The 17,517-nt window shown below is 42.5% G+C and overlaps 1 protein-coding gene across 1 annotated transcript; it reads left to right on the plus strand.

Moving 5' to 3' along the window:
• The first annotated feature begins 5,604 nt into the window (after nucleotides 1-5,604).
• Nucleotides 5,605-15,030, plus strand: CT55 (cancer/testis antigen 55). The gene is made up of 4 exons (XM_027535047.1): nucleotides 5,605-5,785; nucleotides 8,251-8,395; nucleotides 13,046-13,158; nucleotides 14,622-15,030. The coding sequence occupies exons 2-4, from the start codon at nucleotides 8,323-8,325 to the stop codon at nucleotides 14,811-14,813; spliced, it is 378 nt and encodes a 125-aa protein (XP_027390848.1). The 5' UTR covers nucleotides 5,605-5,785; nucleotides 8,251-8,322; the 3' UTR covers nucleotides 14,814-15,030.
• The last annotated feature ends 2,487 nt before the right edge of the window (nucleotides 15,031-17,517 follow it).

The raw sequence follows: 17,517 nt of genomic DNA on the forward strand, positions 1-17,517 counted from the left end.
AATCAATGTTGTACACCATGCTAATAGGATAAAGGCCAAAATCACATGATTATCTCAATTAAAAAAGCATTTGACATAATCCCACAATCTTTCATGATAAAGTCACTTGAAAAACTGAGAATAGAGTGGAAATACCTCAACTTGATAAATGGGAAGGGAACTGCTGGAAAGCCACTAGATGCCATGGATATTAAGCTGCCCACTGTCCAGGGAAGGTTGCACATGGGGATATTGTGCACTGTTCCAGACTCTAGAGTCTGGGGCTATTTCTGAGGCTTGTCAGGTGCAGCCTGTAAGAGTTTTAAAGATATTGAGAAAAGCAACAGATTTTACAGGTTCTTGGCCTTCCCAAATCAATAGAAATTAACTAGAGGCCAGACAAGAAATTTAGGCAAGACTTTATTGGGGCCCCCTGCTGCAGTAGCGGGGAGCAAGAACAAACAACAAGTTCACTTGCTTGCTCACTCCTCGACGTGGGGCAAGCTTGTTCCTTATATAGGGTGAGGATAGAGTACTCTTGCCTGGAAAATCCCATGGACAGAGGAGCCTGGTAGGCTGCAGTTCGTGGGGTCGCTAAGAGTCAGACACGACTGAGTGACTTCACTTTCACTTTTCACTTTCATGCATTGGAGGAGGAAATGGAAACCCACTCCAGTGTTCTTGCCTGGAGAATCCCAGGGACCGCAGGGCCTGGTGGGCTGCCGTCTATGGGATCGCACAGAGTCGGACACGACTGAAGCGACTTAGCAGCAGCAGCAGCAGAGGTGTGTGCAGGAGTCTGGCTGGAGGGATGCCTTAGTTTTGCCCTCTCCTTGATGTTATTGTGTTCAGGGAGCATGCTCAGTACTCTGCTTTTGCTCCAGGCTCTTCAAAAGTGGCAGTTGGGTTTAGTTTTTTTTGTTTGTTTGTTTTGTTTCTTTGTATCTTCTGTTCAGAATTTGCCCTAAATGCTGCTGCTGCTGCTGCTGCTCTTGCTAAGTCACTTCAGTCGTGTCCGACTGTGCGACCCCATAGACGGCAGCCCACCAGGCTCCCCGTCCCTGGGATTCTCCAGGCAAGAACACCGGAGTGGGTTGCAATTTCCTTCTCCAATGCATGAAAGTGAAAAGTGAGAGTGAAGTCGCTAAGTCGTGTCTGACTCTTAGTGACCCCATGGACTGTAGCCCACCAGGCCCCTCCATCCATGGGATTTTCCAGGCAAGAGTACTGGAGTGGGGTGCCATTGCCTTCTCTGAGGTGGGCTACAAACCACAGGGTTGCAAAGAGTCAGGCACGACTGAGTGACTGAGCAACACTACACGATGTTTTACAGATTTTTTTTTTTTTTTTTTTTTGGTGAGTGGTTTACTGCTGCTGCTGCTGCTAAGTTGCTTCAGTCGTGTCCGACTCTTCGAGACCCCATGGACTGCAGCCTACCAGGCTCCTCCGCCCATGAGATTTTCCAGACAAGACTACTAGAGTGGATTGCCATTGCCTTCTCTGGTGGTTTACCGAAGACAACCCAAATCCTCATTTAATATTCTTAATGTGACCATGTCTGCATGGTCCTTTCCCCCCCCACCCCAACCTTTGCTCAGCCAAATACTAGTAGGGATGCAATCCAAACTCCCTGCATGGTGCTACATCATTTGATTCTCCTCACTTAGCCACCGTCATCTCCAGCTCACACTTTAAAAGTGTCTCTCAGGACCATGAGTGCTTCGCTATAAAGCAGCTGTTGGCTCCAGCTTCCAAGCAGCTTTGTAGCTTTGCTCAGTCGTGTCCGACTCTTTGAGACCCTATCAACTCTAGCCTGCCAGGCTCCTCTGTCCATGGGTTTTCCCAGGCAAAGAACACTGGAGTGGGTTGCCATGCCCTCCTCTGTGTTTTGAGGCCCAAGCTGATGCAAAAGTTTGACTTTTCCGCAATATCGATGATATTGGTTTAACGTTGAACAGAAAGCTGTTGCTTAGAGTGGATGACGGAACCCTCTGTGGAGCGTGTGTAGGGGTGAGGAGGTGGTGCTGTTGGGATGTGGGTGGGTAGAGGAGTTCTAGAGGCAAAGGAAAAGAACTCAGGCCCTGAGGGATGGGGCTCCACACCTGGAAGCCCGCCTTCATCCTCAGGGCAAGTTTCGGTGCCATCTTCCAAAACAGGCACCAGGCCCTCCCTGCAGAAGCCCTTGGGCGAATTCGTCTACCCTAAGAGATGCAAAAAAGGATTAGACTGGAAGCGACTTCCGGCATGGCCTGCAGGTTTCCACCTTCATCTGTGATGGGAGGAGCCACGAAGTCCCGCCCACCAGCTCTCTACATCTCAGGGCCCTCCTCCCAGGCTACGCCCAGATTGGCTGGAGGATGGGAACTGTGAAGTTCTTGGTAGAGCAGCCTCAGCCAAGTCCTGTGTGAGGGCCTTACTAGAAGTTGGGCGGTGCAGAGAGGCAGGCGCGGCCTCTGGGCAGCTGCTGTGATCAGAGTGCGGCTTGGAGGCAGAGGATTAGACAGAAGCAAGCCTCGTGCCCAGTGTCACGCGGAGCCCAGGCCGCCCTGACTACAGGACTATGCTCCGGTTTATTTCCAGGGCTCTTGCCTTTTGGAGGAAGGTGGACTCGTCGGAAGCAGAGAGGGCGCAGCATCAGAGGCTCCTGGAAGGTACTCACCTCATCCCTTCCTTCCCCTTGAGTACTTAGCGGTGCGTCCCACTCCTAGTTCTAGGCCGCATGAGCCCAGAGGGGCTCTGTGTGTCCCAGGCAGCGCCTCCATGTGGGGAGGGGCGTCCGAGTCCCTGAACACAACCCGGAGCCCCCAGTCTATAGTTAATATGTTGATTGAGAAGCTCCCTGGGGAGCCGTGCCCCACCCTTGCATTTCCCCACACGCCTTTGGAATTTGAGCCTGTGTTATGCGAATGTGTTGCGACTGCCTTTCCATTCAGGGCATCACCCTGAATTGAGGGTGAATCTGCTATGGTTTCACAAAAGCGCGTATTTAGAGGCAAGTGGACAAATCATACATCTGTCCCCGGTCGGAGGGCAGGGGCCGCGTTTAACTTGCTCACCTTTGTGCCCTAAAAACTTGCCCCAGAGTCTGGCACTGAGGGGTGACTCGGGGAGCATTGAGAAGGCGTCATTTTGTTGGTGGGAATCCGGTAAAATGAAAAGATTTGCTGAGAGAGTGGCGGCCCTGCTCTGGTTGCATTAATTCTCTTGTGTACTGAGTGCTTGTCTGTGGCCAAGCACTGGGCTCAGGGGCTGAGGGGCATCCACGTGCTTTAATCTTCAAAAATCTCCCCGAGAGAAGTCGCAGGGTTGTCGATCCGTTGGACAGCGGGGTCAGAGAGACACAGGCAGGGAGGAGCGGACACCAGCCAGTGTCACCCAGACTTCAGGCCCTGCAAACGCTTCCCGACCTCTGCGCTCCCGCAGCAGGCGCTTCATGCCATGGGAGTGAATCCATGGCAGTTTGCCAGAGACGGCTCTTGAGCAGCATTATTCCTTCAGCAGGGCCCCGGCTTCCAGGTGCCCGAATCTCCCTGCAGCTTCTGCAGGAGTTTGAGCCCCATTGAGGTGGCTGAGTCTTAGCTAAGTTTGCGATGGGAGGCTGCTGCTTAGCTTTTAGCTGACACTGCATCATCCATTAATTCCCCTCCTTTTTACCCAAGGAACAACACAGGAGTCTTTGACAAGTTATCATGTGCCTGAGTGGAAGCTGTCTCTTGTATTCATCTTTTTTCAGTGCTATGATTTAAAATAATAAATGTGACTCCTCCCCTTTCTTTTTTCTTTTCTTTTCTTTTTTCAAATTTTCAGGATTTTCTTGGGTTGTGATTCTATAACCTATTATAATCAAAGTATTCCCTAGCCTTCCCCAGTCAGTTCACCCAAGTCTTTGGTCAAGCACCTAAGGCATTGTGGTTCATAGCATGGGTTCTGCAGGCTGACCTCTAGGTTCAGATCCCAAATTATGGCTTACTAGCTGTGTTTGTTCACAAAAATAAAATAAAATAAAATAAACCCGAGTGATTCAGATGCAAATTTGGGCTAGATTTAAATCCCCAGATCTCTTTATGTGCTTTGTCTGGTGAGTTGCTCAAGAATTTCCAGATCTGCTCCTCATGCTGTTGTTGATTACAGTAAAATTATATAATAATAATTGATACATTAGACTGTCTAGATGTAGATACCACGATAGCAATTAACATATAAGCTCTAACCGGTGGGAGGCACTCACAGTTCTAAGCAGTTGATATGTATGTGTGAATTAATATTTATAACAACCTTTTCCCACCAGCTTTATTGAGATATAATTGGCATATAAAATTGTAAGTTTAAGGTGTAAAATGTGATGATTTGATGTATGTATATATTGTGAAATGTTTACACAATAAGGCTAGTTAATGCCTCTATCACCTGATAGAATTATCTCATTTTTTGTGGTGATGAGACAAGCTGAAACCTGGGACCCAAGTTGCTGCAGTGCTGCAATGTTTGCACCTGTACACACCTCTCCTTGAGCAACAAAATGCAAAGAAACTGGGACTAAAAATAACTGCATGCATGTGCTGTTGGGGCAAATTCCAGACCCAAAAGATACAAAGAGACCAATAACACCCAACTGCCGTTTTTGAAGAGCCTGGAGCACAAGCAGGGGGTTGGGAGCAAAAGCAGGATACTGTGCTTGCCCTCTGCACTCATCACCAGAAGGGTGGGCAAACTACCTAAGCCACCTCTTAGGCCTGACCCCTGGACACATCCCCTGCCCTCACTCCACATAAGGAGCCTGCTTGCCACTAGGCTCTGGGAGGGAGGAAGTAAAGACGCCTGTTTGTTTCCTTAGCTACCCACCCCCCCACACCCACCTCCGCTGCATCAAGGGCCCCAATAAAGCCTTGCCTGAATTTTTTGTCTGGCGTCTAGTCAATTTCTATTGATTGGGGAGGCCAAGATCCCTGGCCAGTAAGGTGAGACCATTTAAGATTCACCTTTGTGAATTCACATTGTCATTGCCCTGGTTTTACAGATGAAAACAAATTCAGAGAGGGTAAGAAATGAACCCCAGATTACACAGATTTAGGTAAGCAGGAAGAGCTGTGTGATTTGAAATCAGGTCAGGCTCCAGACTCAGCTTTCTTCACCTCAGAGCCCCACTGCCTTGAGCATGGAGCCAGTGTGCCAAACAGAAATAAATGGTGGAACCAGCATTTCAATTTAAGTAATCTGCCTCCCAAATCCTGTACACTTTACCACTATGTTCTACTCTCATTGTCATCTGTATCTTAAATCTAACCCAATTTATTTTTAGATTTAATTCATTTTCTGCTATATCTTCTTTTGGTATCATCTATGCATGCATGCTCAGTCATGTCTGACTTTTTGCAACCCCATGGACTGTAGCCTGCCAGTCTCCTCTGTCCATGGGATTTTTCAGCCTACTGGAGTAGGTTGTATTTTCCTTCTCCAGATGATCTCAACCCAGGGATTGAACAGGCACGTCCTGCGTCTCTTGCATTGGCAGGCAGTTTCTTTACTACTGAGCCACCTGGGAAGCCCATCTTCCTCTGGTAGGGCTTCATTATAATGTGTCTTTGCTTTGGAGAATAATGAAACCTTTACTCATTTCTTAGGTCACACCAAGTTAAAAACTGTACAAGGAGTCGTGACAAAGTTCTGTAGTAACTATGGCTTGATCGATGAGTTGATCTACTTCAGCGGTGATGTTGTGACTGGCAATGTGCTTCTGAAAGTTGGGCAAAAGGTTACTGCAGTTGTGGAGGAAAATAAAACATCTCATGGATTGAAAGCAATCAAAGTAAGATAAGTTTGGGAACTGTCTCTTTTCCTGGGGGGATTCCAACCTTGTTTCTATTTAGTCAACCTGTCTGAGCAGTGGTTAGGACTTGGCGCTTCCACAGCAAGGGGTCCAGTTTCAATCCCTGGTTGGGGAACTAAGATCCCAAAAGCCACTCAGTGTGGACAAATAAATAAACTCTAAAAAATAAATAAACTCTAAAAATAAATATTTATATTTTTGCTTTTAGGATAATTTAAACCATTGTCAACGTATTTATATATTTATATATAATGTGTTCCAACCAGTTTTGTCTCCTACTGTAACTGAGTCCAAGCTCATTCTACTCATCCCATGACAGGCCAGTAAGTCTAGAAAAAAGGTGTTGGGGCAAGGAAAATTGACTTTATTTGAAAGGCAAGCAACCAAGAAGATGGCAGACTAATGCCCTAAGGAACGATTGTAATTCAGAGTAGAATTCAAGTTTCTTTCATGCTAGGGAAGAGGGGGAGCAGTGTGCCTAATCAGCTCGTGGACATCCTTCTGATTGGTTGGTGATGAGGAACTGGGTGGTATTTCAGAAGTCAACATTGTTAACCTTATGGTTCCAACTGGTCTGAGGTCTATGTGCTGGTGGTCAGCATGCAATTAACTTCTGCCGGCTGCTGGGGGTTTCAGTATCTGTTGAAAAGCTCAAAGGATATGGCTCAGAATATTATCTATAGTCCTTGTGGAGGAACTGAAGGGCCTTGTTTTATGGCTAAACAATTATTTTGTCTTACTTGACGGTTTTCCTTTCTGCGTTTTCTTACTTCTCTGATTAAATTTGCTCTTTGGAAGTTGGAGAAGGCTTAGGAAGCTAAAGCTTTTCTATAAACAAGAGGCAGGGTGCAGGGAGGGGGGGGACAGAGGGTCTGTTCCCAGGAAAGGCCCACAGGGTCCCGCTTGGTTTCACTATAAAGTATGGATTTTTGTTATATAACTTGGTTGATGGAAAACATTGAAATTTCCTTTGTGCCTTTCTTTCTTAAATGGTTAAGATATATGTTGTTATTAGTAGTAGTAGTATCTCTATTATTTAGATAGCAGCTCTCAACTGAATGCTTAATATAAACTTTCTCTAAATTTGGAAAGTTTTGTATACACATAAAATAATACAGAAATAATTCTAACTCTAGGATGAAAAAGCAAAAATCCCCTTTCATGCCCTCCTGGGCAACTTTTATTCCTTAGTCATGGTGCTTTTATGAATTGTTGACATACTTGTGATTATTTGAGGGTGCATTAGTAATATATACATTATTAAATTTTCCTTCAAATGGTGCATAGATATTTATGCATAGTAAAAACATCTGGAACAGGGTGAGTACCAGAGTATAATATGGTCAATGCTTATCTTTAGAAAGGTATTGGGTTTACAGATTATGTATAATTGGTTTTTGCTTTTTTCTTTTCTCTGCCTTGTATTTTTTGTACAATGAACATGTATTATTAGTGTAATTAGCAAAGAAAAATATAAAGACCTTTTCATTTTCAATAATAAAACTTTTGAATGCCTCTCTGTTGTAGATAAATTAAGTCCTAATTTGACTTGTCTTTTAGAGCTATGCCCCCCGCCACCTTTATTTTCCCAACTTTTTGTCATGTTTTATAACCCTCTCCCACCAAGTGCCATGATCTGAAATCTTGATTTTCCTCCTTATTCACTACTTTGCCATGTGTTTTCTCTCCTCCTTTGCTATCTCCCTTGTCCTCAGCCCTGTTCTCATTTGCTAGTAAAATCTTTCTCTTCTTTCACAGCCTAGATCAAGTCCTACTTTCTCCAAGAAATTGTCCTGTATTCTCTGAATCGTAAATTCTTTCCTTACTGGGAATTCCCAAAAGCCAGTTTTTGCACATATTCTTACTATTTGTCATAACTTGCTTTGAATTCATTATTTTTGCATTTTACTCCTCTTTGGTTATGAATTCGTACAGCCAGGAATAGTATCTTTTATTTTTGCATCTAATATGGTCAGTGCATTTAATTTGTTGGTGTGCAAATAATGTTTTCAGACACATTTTTAGAGATATACGACAGTATAACAAAGTGTGAACCCTCATTTAAACTATGGACTTTAATTAAATATAACTAATATTGGTTCATCAATCGAACAAATGTACTGATTGAACAAATGCAAGATACTAGTAACAGGGGAAACTGCGAGTGCAGAAAAGGAATATATGAGAAGCTCACGACTGAGTGACTGAACTGAATTGAACTGATGCTTAATTTTCCTAAACTGCTCTAAAACATAAAATTAAAAATATATGAAGCTCAGGCATTATTTTATCATCTCATGTCTATGATGTTTGCTACGTAAAATACATTCACCACTGTTTGTTACAGTTATTTAAACTATTTCTTAAACAACAATGATTTAAGCATATGTTTCTGATTTTTAAACTTTTGTTATGTGTGAAGTAAATGTTTCTTCTTCTCGTAGGTAGATGCTTTCTGTGATAATAGCCATGGTGATGAACTGCCAGACTCCTGTACTAGAATCTCACTTGGCTGTATGAACTCTCTGATGGAAGGTGTTGAGTTCATTCATCACACAGCTTACTTCTCTCTAGATGTTGTTTGTAAAGGTACAATTTATATATATATATATATTTTTTTTTTTTTTTACTAGATTGCTGAAATATTCCTTTAATAAGCAATGCAAAAGAGATTTTTGGAGATGCCAGATGTATACACAAGATACTTTTCACAAAGACATTTCAAACATTGTAAATCATCTCTTCTTAAATGCTCCAACTTTGTCTTTTTTATTAATTAAACTTTTTATTTTATATTGGGGTATAGCTGATTAACAATGTTGTGATAGTTTCAAGTGGACAGTGAAGGGGCTCAGCCAAAAAAGTTAAAAATTTAAAATTTAGGTTTTACCTATTTTTTAATTTTATAGATTGCATTTGAAGATGGTTATAGGCATCATTTCCAGGGTCAAATTTGTGACATGGTTAACACTAATTGGTAAGAGGATTTAATTACTTCTCCATTGTCCTTCACTCCAAGTGGAAGCTCTTTAATACTTGAGGTGTATTTTTGGAGTTGAAAATTATGTACAGCAAGGGACAGATGCGTTATATTTTTAAAAGTTCATCCTGTCATTTGTTGCATTCTCATTTATTAGATGTAATCACTAGTATTTGTGTAATTTTCCCATTCCTATAGGCATTGAATTTCTAATCTAACTGAAAAATACTATTAATACAAGTATACAGGGATAATGTTTTTTTTATTCTTCAAAAGCTTTAAAACAAGGTTTGGAAGTAGCCTTGTACTTTTCTGTTGGCTCACAAACTGGCCCTGTACATGGAAAACAAGGAGAGACCTATAAAGAGGCAGGCCACTCTAGATGGGTAGGGAGCAAGTTTAATAAGCAAGGGAGTTTAATGTATGAGCCTTATTTTGAGTGCACAAGTAGATCTATACCCTCCCCTGCCAGAATGTCAACACTTTATACAGAGGGTTTGAGAGAGTTCAGTCACAAATACCACCCAAATGGTCTCAGTGATACCTTACTCTGTCAAGGCTGTGTCCTTGAAACGTGGGAACGGTAGGTGGAACGTACATTCCAAGGACCATGGAAGAGATGAGGAGCCTCCAAGTGCCCAGGTCCAGTTTGTGGGTCAACCGTGGTTATGTCTTCTCAGTAATCTCCAACACATTCCAAGCGTGTGTGTATGTGTGTGTCCATTAATTATCAGGTATAACATTTTGTTATTTTATGCCTAAAGCAATTGTTGGTTTGTTGATGCTATTTCAATGTATTAATTCAGCTCAAGATAGAGTGCTAGATATTGGCAAGACCAAGATAACTAAGACTTTACTAAACCCCGCCTGCAAAGAGCTGATAGTTCAATTGGGAGAGACTGACATTAAAAGAATGTTTTTTTTTTACAAAAAAAAAAAACAAAAAAACACATTACTGCATAGAGGAGAGAGAATGATTGACTGCTATGGAGAGAACTGGGAAAGGCTGCCCGGGTGAGGTGCTTTCCCAGCTGGTCTCTGTACCCCTGCAACCCTTGCCAGGCTGGATTTTGAAAGATGAATATAAGTAAAAATATTGCACCTAAGTCCAAAGAGAAGTCCCCAAAAATGATTGTCTGGTGGCAGCTAGGATCTTAAGAGCCATTTAGTCAGAAATACCTAATGCTAAGATAAGATGCCCCTTGGATTGCTAAGTTCCAAAGGCAATCTCTTGGTCCCTATAAACCATGTCAATAGGAAGTCACCACCAATGGCACCCCTTACTAGGAGAACTCTTCTCAAGATGGGAAACACTTGAACATGTTGGTAATGCCAAAGGGATTAATTGAAAGTGAAGAAGAGAGCAGGAAGGACTGATAAAACACAGTCCCTGGTTGTAAAGAGAGGATGGGACTCAAAGCATAGGTGGAGGGATTTACTGCTGCAAAATAAATCGAGTGAATTGAAGTAATAGACTTCCTAGGGTGAAAGAGAGTAGATGAAAAAGAAGACTTGAGCACCTAACCAGTCCTATTTAGAAATGTCAGAATAGCTGTTTTTAATCTAATTATAAAACCCAATGAACATGGTAAAAACTTGTTACAACTTAAAACATAATAGGAATCTGCTGCTGCTGCTGCTAAGTCGCTTCAGTCGTGTCCGACTCTGTGCGACCCCATAGACGGCAGCCCACTAGGCTCCCCCGTCCCTGGGATTCTCCAGGCAAGAACACCAGAGTGGGTTGCCATTTCCTCCTCCAATGCATGAAAGTGAAAAGTGAAAATGAAGTCGCTCAGTCGTGTCTGACTCTTAGCGACCCCATGGACTGTAGCCCACCAGGCTCCTCCGTCCATGGGATTCTCTAGGCAAGAGTATTGGAGTGGGGCGCCATTGCCTTCTCCAATAGGAATCTAAAAGAAGGAAAAATTGTGTTGATTTTTTTTGTTTTGTTCCACATCATGCTGAGTCCATGTATGTTCTTTCCTTGTTTATGTTCATTCAACAGATACTTGAGTAACTCACTCTGTTCCAGGTACAGTTTTCATAATGCTTAAATTCTAATGAGGTAGAAAGAGGTAGAACTCAGACAATACGCAAGTAAACCTCCCCCAGCTCCCCCCCAAAAGAGATACAGATTGTTTTCTGCTCTCCAGGACTTGAGGAAGGCATTGTGATAGTAAAACTGGGAGTAGAGTGAGGTGAGCTTTACTATAGACAGCAGGTTACCGAAGGCCTCTCTGAGGAGGTGACACATGAGCCGAGACCTGAGGGAGACGAAGGAACCACCTGGGAAAAATATTTCACAGGGAAGAAATATGAGAAAATTCCTGATGTGGAAAAATGCTGGCATTTCCTCGGAAAAGAAGGGTGGGCAGGATGGCTGGAGCATCGTGAGTAGGCACCATATCTGTGTCAGCAGCTTAAGTTCATCGTTTGTTTTTAGTTTTTTTTTCAGAGTGTCTTTGGGTTTTTACAAATCCAAGTGCTTAAACATTACCCTCATGCCTCTCCTCAGTCAACCCCCCACCCCCATCTCCAAGGCAAAATACAGTTTTGAGTTTTTTTTCCCCACCATATATTTAATTTGCCAGTCTAGAATTTTACAGATATAATGAAATCAGACATATATACTTCTTTGTTTAATACTTTTTTACTCAGAAGGGTATTTTTATTTATTTTTTAAGAAGGGTATTTTTAGATTCGTCTATGTTGTTGGCATGTGTCTGTAGCACATTCTATATATCAGTTTCTCCATTTTCCTATTGAAGGTCATGTTGGATTCTGTCAGCTTTTGGCTATTATGAATAAAGCTGCTAAAAAACATTCTTATACAAGTCTTTTTTGTGAACCTGTGATTTTCTTTGTCAGGGCTAGATTCTTAGGACTAGGCTTGAAACTGCTGAATCATAGTTTCAGGATAATGATAAATCTAGGGAGCTATGGGTTGAAAAATTAGGGATGGTTTTACTGAAAAAGTAAAGTTTCAATAAAGACCTTAAAGAGAAGAGTAAGGAGGTAAGCTACACAGGGATTTATAGATCATATTAAGGATTTTGCCTTTTTAGGGGGGATGAACTTTGAACAATGATGTGATATGAAGTGAGTTATGTTTTAAGGTGTTCGCTCTGGCTGTCCTGCTGAGAACAGGTTACATGGGACAGGGATGGAATTGGGAACACAAGTTACGAATCTATTGCAATAGTCCTGGTGAGAGATGATGGAAACTTGGCTAAGATTGGTAGAAAGGAAGGCTGTAAGGATTGTTTTGATTTTGGAAATACTTTGAAGTTAGAAATGAAAGTATTGGCTGATGGACTGGACATTTGGTGTGAAGGAAAGTGGAGTCAGGAGTTACTCCTAAGTGTTTTGCTGGAACAATGGTAAGGGTAGAGTTTCCATTTTTCAGATATGGAAAGACCAAGGAGCAAAACTGGGTGCATGAGAAGACTAGCAAGAGCTCAGCTTTAGACATAATAATTTGAGTAAACATTTGGATATATGAATCCGAAATTGGTTAGAGCTCCAGTTACTGGAATTATCAGCCTATGGATATTATAGAAAGCCACACAAAGGAAATGTGGAGAGAAAGAAGACAAGAGGTCCCTTGTGTGGTCTTTGGTCTTTCTAAAATTTAGCTGTGATGGAACCAAGGAGAAGAAAGGGCTATGATGGAACTAGAAAATGCTGGATCATAGGGTACAGAAATGTTTAACTTTAATAGATATTGCCAGCTTTCTGAAGTGGTTGTATCAAGTTTCACTTTCAGTAGCAGCATTCGATAATTCTATTGGCTTTAGATGCTCCATGGTACATTTGGGCACTGTGACTCACTTTTAACTTGTGTAAAATCTGTAAAGATTTGTTGACAGTTGAAAAATTTAAATTATATAGAGTTCATTGTTGGTCCAAAACACTTGAGAAAATTGTTTCTTCCTGTAGCAATATGTTCTTCTGCTATCAGTTCAGTTCAGTCACTCAGTTGTGTCTGACTCTTTGTGACCCCGTGGACTGCAGCACGCCAGGCTTCCCTGTCCACCACCAACTCACAACTTGAAGTCAGGAGAGAGAATCAATGCCTAAAAGATTATAAACGTCCTTTCTGACAGGAAGACAGGTTACCTGTTTTTAAATGTTTAAAATGGAACTTCATTGTCATAGAATCTACTTTAGGGTATTCCAGCATCAAAGTAACTTGTGAAATTTCACATGACAACATTGTGAGATAATTCCAACTTGATTTCTCTCCTTGGTGGTTTTAGATTTTGAGCCTTACCAGGGTGACCGAGTAGAAGTTGTATTTTCCATCCAGCCAGACACACAAAGCAGAAAGGCCCTCTCAGTGAAGCCTCTGAGACACAAGCACGTGCACAAGGTAATTCATCTGATGTTGCCCTTGTTTGTTTTGACTTAGCCTGTTTGTGGTGATAATTTGCTGCTTGGGATTCTATTGGTTGGCTTGGGAAACCTAAAAGAAAATACATTCTTTGCCAAAGAGTTTATTTTTTTTATTGAAAAGGTGGTGCTTCTGAAAGGAAATAATTAAAGAATAATATAGAAGACATATATAATTAAGATCTAAATTATACAGTTTATATGAGAGATATTAAAATGTTGAGAGCAACAGAACAGAAAACAAATCATGTTCAGGGAATTGCTGGGGAAGAATGAATGGCAAGGGTGAAGGGACTAGATCTTACAGTAAACACTGGGTGTGGTTTGGGTCATGGAGACTAATAGAAATTCAGTTTGCAGGGTTTCCCTGGTGGCTCAGCTGGTAAAGAATCCTCCTGCAATGCGGGAGACCTGGGTTCGATCCCTGGGTCGGGAAGATCCCCTGGAGAAGGGAAAGGCTACCCACTCCAGTACTCTGGCCTGGAGAATTCGATGGACTATATAGTCCATGGGTTTGCAAAGAGTCGAACATGACTAAGCGGCATTCACTTTCACTTTTCACAGATGAAGCTTGAAATGTGACAGAGGAAGTGGGGGAAATGATGTTCTATTTACCACCACATTCCTTTCTTCCTCAATCCTTTTCACTCTCACTGCTATAACTGTGGAGGTTAATGGACAGAGTATGTTATATTTAGAGCAGGGTTTCTAATACTAGACTTGAATCCACAGAGATTCTGACTGAATTGATGTGAGATGGGGTCTCAGCATGAGTAGTTTTACAAAGCCCTCCACTCTGGTGTCTCAAATGTGCCAGCCATGGTGGGAATCACTGATTTGGAGTGACCTACAGATTAAATCCCAGAGAAGGCAATGGCACCTCACTCCAGTACTCTTGCCTGGAAAATCCATGGATGGAGAAGCCTGGTAGGCTGCAGTCCATGGGGTCGCTAAGAGTCAGATACTACTGAGCGACTTCACTTTCACTTTTCACTTTCATGCATTGGAGAAGGAAATGGCAACCCACTCCAGTATTCTTGCCTGGAGAATCCCAGGGACAGGGGGAGCCTGGTGGGCTGCCGTCTATGGGGTCGCACAGAGTCGGACACGACTGAAGCGACTTAGCAGCAGTAGCAGCAACAGATTAAATCCAGGCTTCCCAGGTGACTCAGTGGTAAAGAATCCACCTGCCAATGTAGGAGACACTGGTTTGATCCCTGGGTCAGGAAGATTCCCCTGGAGAAGGAAATGGCAACCCACTCCAGTATTCTTGCCTGGAGAATCCTATGGACAGAGGAGCCTGGAGTGCTGCAGTCCATGGAGTTGCAGAGTCAGACAGGACTTAGCAACTAAACAACAGATTATATCCTGAGTGAGGAGGTACAGACCTTGTGAAAGTACACGAGCCTTTTACATAAACATTTGCATTATTTGTAATTACAGGTCTGCATTACTAGCCTGCAGGGAAGAAATGGGGTGCTAGATGATACTATCTTTTTCACCCTGGAATCTCTGAAAGTTCCTGATGGCTACGAACCTCAAGTATCTGACATGGTCGATGCAGTTGTGGTGGAGAGTGTTCAGTCCTGCTATGTTTGGAGAGCAATTTCTATGACTCTAGTGAAAAAGGGGTAATAAGAAAGCAACATTTTTATTCCCTGTGCATCTTTTCTTCTCTTGGCAATATACGGCTTGGTTTAAATGTATTCTGGAAAAAAAAATAGCTTAGTAAACCTCAACAGTTAATTCAAAGACAACCTTTAAAATCCTCTGTGGTCTAGCTAAATGGAATGCATCTTCTGAAGGGTGTTTAGCATTTTTCATTATTGATTAAAGACATTTTCATCTTTATCCTTTGTAATAATTTATGTTCATGATTTCCTATTTTTAGTAGATGTGTTTATTTTTAAAAATTAATCTACATTCTGTGATTTTTTTTCACCTTTCAGAGTTTCTAATCCAAGAAATGTTTCTTTAGAACTCATGTGCTTGTGTTATAGGTTCAGTGGGACTACCATCTAGTGGTTGATTCCCCACTTTATGGTTGGGTAGTTGGAGTCAATATTTTCTAGATTTTAGATAGTCACCCATTGGTCCACTTCAGCAATAGTGATTGACTCCTAGGTGCTAGGGTTATAACCTTGAACACAATGGCCAAAATTCTGTGCCCTGATGGAACTTGTGTCCTGTGAATGCCCACCTGGCTTCCTGACCTATGAAGTCTGCAGATAGAAAGGGGCCAGTGGGTGCTGCTGCGGCTCCAGGTCCCTAGGAAAGTGGTTATTCCAAAGCAGCACCATACTTTGTGGGAATTACAGAAAAGTCCACCACTGGACTTGAAAGATGCATGGGCCGTGGATTCTGCCAGCTCCCCACTGAATTCTCCTGTTTGGTTGGCATAGAAGACTGTTCTTGGAGAGTGACAGTGGATTGTTGTAAATCTGGTTGTTGGTGATTCGATCCTAGTTGCCAGTTCACAAATTTCCTCAATGGAGTGAGCGAATCGTGTCAGCACCTGGTGTGCAGTGGTGGGAGTAGGGGAGAGAGCAGAATACTTTTCCTTCATCCTTTTGGCAAACTCCAGAATCTGTCCGCTTTCACAGGGCTGGCCCAGCAGAGCTTTACTTTGGACATTTTGCTTCAGGGCTATATCAACTCTGAGGTCTTTGCCACCTCAAGGATACAGGGTCCTTGATCATCTGATCCTCGTCAGTGCAGCACCTGGTCTCCCTAACTGAACAACATCATGGTGCTGGGACTGGGGAGCAGAAAGTATGAGTCTGGCTTGTATTAGAAACGGGGTTTTAATAAGTTCCATGCAAACACAGGGACCTGTCACCACACACTTCTGGCACTCCAGTGTTGTGTGGTAGAGCTTCCCAGCCTGAAGTGCTGATATGCGGATTCCCTTCAGCTCATTCAGGGGATACACGCAACAGGAAAAAAAATAAGACAATCATCTTGAGCTGCCAACTACAGTCCTTGGGCCAAATCTGAACTGTGCCTTTTTTATTTTAATCAGTTTTATTGAGATGGAGGGCTTCCTTGGTAGCTCAGCTGGTAAAGAATCTGCCTGCAATGCAGGAGACCCCGGTTCGATTCCTGGGTCAGGAAGATGCCCTGGAGAAGGGAAAGGCCACCCATTCCAGTATTCTGGCCTGGAAAATTGCATGGACTGTATAGTTCATGGGGTCGCAAAGAGTCGGACACGACTGAGCAACTTTCACTGAGATGAAATTCACATAATATACAATTCACCCAATTCAAGTGTACAATTCAGTGGTTTGTAGTATATGTGCAGTGGTATTCAACCATTGCCACAATCTTAATTTTAGGACATTTTCACCCCCACTTAAAAACACCCCATATCAGAAATAAAAATCAGATTGTATATTTCACCTTTTTGATACAGTCATAGACACATTCACTCCATTCACTACATCTTAAAGTTAGCTCTGGACTTCCCTGGTAGTCCAGTGGTTAAGAATCCACCTGCCAATGCAGGGGACATAGGTTTGATCCCTGGTTCAGAAATATCCCATGTGCCACGAGACAACTAAGCCCATGTACCCCAACTATCGAGCCTGTGCTCTAGAACCCATGTGCCACAACTGCTGAGGCCTGCATGCCCTTGAGCCTGTGCTCCACAACAAGAGAAACCATTGCAATGAGAAGCCCATGTGCCACAACTACAGAGTAGCCCTCACTTGGCACAACCAGAGACAGCCTGCATGCAACAATGAAAACAATGAGCCCAGCACAGCCAAAAATAAGTAAATAAATAAATATTAAAAAAATAAAGGTAGCTCTTCAAGTGGTTCTGAAGCCCTATAAGCATTGAGACCCAAGTGCAAATGTTCAAGTGGTCACACTTATAGATGGTATCAGATGCCACTTAAAATCTGAATTTCAAATGTCTACTCTCACCCAGGTGTGCGGCCTACATTCCTTAAATGTGTAACCAGTCACCTGCTGCAGTCTATCTGGAGCTCAAACTCAACTGTCATAAACAACTTTTCACCTGCCATCTCTGGAGCAACACCTTGGACTCACTATATTCTATGCCTAGTGACTAGGACCAGCAAATTCTTCATTCACAGGTGACATGCATTACTCTTAAAACATGCTTCATGGCTTCCTTTTGCATTATTCTTGCTGATGCTATTCACCCTTAGAATTTCATCTCTATAATCTTTACAATTCCTTTTTTTGCCTGTAAAAATTACATCTATTTCAGACTCAAGGGAAACATATGTGAAATAGACATGTAAACAGAATATCAGTTAGGACACTGTTCATTAGTTTCAAGTTCCACACATCATATTACTTTCTTATAGTA

The sequence above is a fragment of the Bos indicus x Bos taurus genome, chromosome X (assembly GCF_003369695.1).
Source record: "Bos indicus x Bos taurus breed Angus x Brahman F1 hybrid chromosome X, Bos_hybrid_MaternalHap_v2.0, whole genome shotgun sequence".
NCBI classification, from domain to species: Eukaryota; Metazoa; Chordata; class Mammalia; order Artiodactyla; family Bovidae; genus Bos; species Bos indicus x Bos taurus.